The 3,614-nt window shown below is 51.9% G+C and overlaps 1 protein-coding gene across 1 annotated transcript in view; it reads right to left on the bottom strand.

The window, feature by feature from the left end:
• Window positions 1-3,614, bottom strand: part of LRP4 (LDL receptor related protein 4) — an 81,176-nt gene that overhangs the window by 50,166 nt on the left and 27,396 nt on the right. Inside the window, exons 4-6 of the mRNA XM_021716868.1 lie at window positions 1,047-1,163; window positions 620-733; window positions 162-278 (exon numbers count right to left, since the gene is read on the bottom strand). Coding sequence (XP_021572543.1) covers window positions 162-278; window positions 620-733; window positions 1,047-1,163 — 348 coding nt within the window. The remainder of the gene's footprint in view (window positions 1-161; window positions 279-619; window positions 734-1,046; window positions 1,164-3,614) is intronic.

The raw sequence follows: 3,614 nt of genomic DNA, 5'->3' as shown, positions 1-3,614 counted from the left end.
CCCCCCCCGGAAGCCTGCTCCCCCCACCTCAGCCTAGGAGGAGTTGCTTCTTAAGCCGTCCCCTCGCCCACACCACACACTCTTCAGTCTTGCCCTCAGCACACAGGATGGAGTCCTCTGCCCTTGCCCTGCCCAACAGCCTGGGGTCTGGAGCCACTCACGACAGCTCTCCTCGTCAGAGCCGTCTTTGCAGTCCGTGTCCCCGTCGCAATACCAGTGCTCAGCGATGCAGCTCCCGTCACTGCAGCGGAACTCCTTGTCAGAGCACTTGCGTGTGTCTGGGGGAAGGCAGGGGACACAAATCTGAGGGAGCCCCACAGGAAACCCTCTTTCCTCCTCCTTGACTCCCAGCTTCACTGGCACTAGGGACATGGCCTAGCCCCCTAATGACACCCCAGATTCGGTGCAAACTCTCCAGGGAAAGCTGAGGTGCTGGAGAGCCAGGGCCTCAGGTTCCTGGACTGTGGTAGGGGGGTGGGAACTGCTCTCCCTCCCCCTACCTTCCTCCAACTGTTCTAGATACCTGGGGCAGTTCAAGGTTTGGCAGTGCTAGGGCCATCGCTGCTACCTCCTCCCATGGCCAGGGCGCCCGCCTTCCCCAACCCCCAGCGCCACCCACCACACTGCTCATCGCTGTTGTCACCACAGTCATTGTCACCGTCGCAGTGCCACAGGCTCCGGATGCAGTAGCCATTCTGGCAGGGGAACTCATCCTCTTCACACTCCCGGGGGGCTGTGGGCACAGAGGAGTCAGGCTGTTGCAGGCAGTGGGGTCCGGTGCCTGTGGGCCAGCCATAAGGTCTTCTGGAGCAGATAAGTAGCTCCAATGTTGCCCTGAGGGCTCTGAAGGAAGTGCTTGCCTCTCCCTGGAGGGTAACTGGGGATGACTGGGGTTGGAGGGGGGCTTATCTGACTGAGAGGAAGCGAAAGGACAGGGCAGAACTGAAAACCCAAGGGCTCAAGCGGGCCTGGGGCATCACTCTCTGATGGAAAGTCCTTTCCCAAGAGAGCCTGATGGAGTCCGCCTGACCGCTGCCAACACTCACGACAGTCCTGCTCATCCGAGTCGTCCTCACAGTCGTTGTCCCCATCGCACACCCAGGAGCGGCGAATGCACTTGCCGTTGTCACAGTGAAAGTCAAGAGGGGAACAGGTGGGCAGCACTGAGTCCCAGAAACAGAAGGGAAAAGCCAATCAATCTGGTATACTTACGCAGGCAAGCCAAACTGGGCCTGAAATCCTTTCGCAAGGCCTCCTGTTTGAACCCCCCATCCCCTCATCCCACCCTTCCACCCCTCCCCAAGCTGTCTTACAGTCCCTCCTCACAACCTGCTAGGCCTGTCCCCCAGCTAAGAAGAAACTGCAGGCTGAGCTCGGTGGCTCAGCCTGGAATTCCAGCACTTTGGGAGGCTGAGGAGAGTGGATTGCCTGAGCCAGCGGGTTCGAGACCAGCCTGGGCAACTTGGTGAGACCTCGTCTGTACAATAAATCAAAAATTAGCCAGGTGTGATAGTGCATGCCTGTAGTTCCAGCTATTTGGAAGGCTGAGGTGGAAGGATCACCTAAGCCCAGCAAGTCGACGCTGGAATGGCCATGAGTGTGCCACTGCACTCCAGCCTGGGTGACAGAGTGAGACTCCAACTCGGAGGAGGAGGAGGAGGAGGAGGAGGAGGAGGAGGAGAAACTGTAGCTAAGAAGAGAAAATATCAGAAGGAAATTGTGGGGCAGGCCTCACAGGGCAGGGGAGAAGGACACCCAAACCACTCAAGGCCACTAAGAAAACGTAAGAAAAACATGAGACGGAACAAGAATGGCTTTTTCTTTTTTGGTCTCACTCTGTCATCCAGGCTGGAGTGCAGTGGCATGATCACGGTTCAGCCTTGACCTCCTGTGCTCAGATGATCCTTCTACCTCGACCTCCCAAGTAACAGGGACGACAGGTGCATGCTATCATACCCAGTTAATTTTCTCAAACTCCTGGTCTTAAGCAGTCCTCTGTCCTCAGCCTCCCAAAGTGTTGGGATTACAGGCTGAATCACCATGCCTGGCCTTTTTTCTTTTCGGTTTTGTTTTTTTTTTTTTGAGTTAGAGTCTCATTCTGTTGCACAGGCTGGAGTGCAGTGGCATGCTCTTGGTCACTGCAGCCTCGAGCTCCTGGGCTCAGGCGATACTTCTGCCTCAGCCTTCCAAGTAGCTGGAACTACAGGCACGCACCACCATGCCCTGCTAATTTTTTAATTTATTGTAGAGATGAGGTCTCACCAAGTTGCCCAGGCTGCTCTTGAACCTCTTGACTCAGGCAATCCTCTTACCTCAGCCTCCCAAAGTGCTGGGATTACAGGCATGAGCCACTGCGCCCTTTCTTCTTGTTAAATGATGATTGGGTCAGATCAGTTCCAGATCTCATTACTTACCACACTGAGCAAGTCATTGACCTTCTTTGAGCTGTAGTGTCTTTGACTGTACAATGGGGATAATTACACTCAGCTCCTAGAGGTCTTTTGAGATAATGCACAGGAAAGTGCTACATAAAAGTGAAGCATTTGTCATCGATGCAATTAGCTGAACTGGTTAGGGTTAATAAGGGCCAGGATGTAGCTTTGTTCTCATTAGACTAATTAGACACCCTTAGACATAAATACTGCAGGTAGGTCAGAGATTGCACCCCTAACCTAGACAACTGGCTTAGCAAAGGTGTTTCTACATATCCAAGAAACCTGGGGCCACCGTGCAAATGTTACTGTGCTAGGAGAAAAGGGAGTTATTTTGTTTTGTTTTGTTTTTGAGTTGGAGTCTCACTCAGTCGCCCAGACTGGAGTGCAGTGGCCGCTCCCGGCCATCGCAACCTTGACCTGCTGGGCTCCAGTGATCCTTCCGCCTCAGTCTTCCAAGTAGCTGGAACACAGGTGCGTGCTACCACGCGGCTAATTTTTTTGATTTATTGTAGAGATGAGGTCTCGCCAAGTTGCCCAGGCGAGTCTTGAACCCGCAGGCTCAGGCAATTCACTCACCTCGGCCTCCCAAAGCACGGGATTACAGGCTGAGCCACTGAGCCCGGCAAAAAGGGAGATTTGAGGATTTTGTTTTTGTTTTTGTTTTTTTCAGATCAGAATCACCTCAATGATCAGTGGCCTGGGACAGGTCTAGCCTCATCTACCTGATCCATTCGTCACCTCTGAGCTAAAGATTTTTATGTTATTAAAAAAAGGTGTGGTTGTACAAAATACCAAAATAAGAAACATGGAAATAATATGCATCTGTGTATGACATGCAAATTTTAGAATGCACAAATTCGCAGTCCACATACACAAACACATACATAAAAATATGGAAAGACCTATTTAAAGAGACTGCCTGTTTTTTCAAGGGTGTTTTCTTTTATACTTATTTCCAAGTTTGTTTTATTGGACATAGATACAAAAAGAAACCAAAAGAAAGAGGATAGTTGGAGCCCTATACCTTGTGAAGAAACTGCCTAGATCCATCATCCTTGGAAGAATCCAGCCTTCTGAGGCTGACACAGTTCATGCCCAGAACACTCCAGCCTTGCGCCTGCTCCCATGCCCAAGTCCCTCTTCTACAACTTCCCACCATCCCGGGAAAGGTGCTTACTA

The sequence above is a fragment of the Carlito syrichta genome, unplaced genomic scaffold (assembly GCF_000164805.1).
Source record: "Carlito syrichta isolate Samal-C Ts95f unplaced genomic scaffold, Tarsius_syrichta-2.0.1 Scaffold309042, whole genome shotgun sequence".
Classification (NCBI taxonomy): domain Eukaryota; kingdom Metazoa; phylum Chordata; class Mammalia; order Primates; family Tarsiidae; genus Carlito; species Carlito syrichta.
The sequence above is the reverse complement of the archived record's forward strand: the minus strand, read 5'-3'. Positions and strand labels throughout refer to the sequence as shown.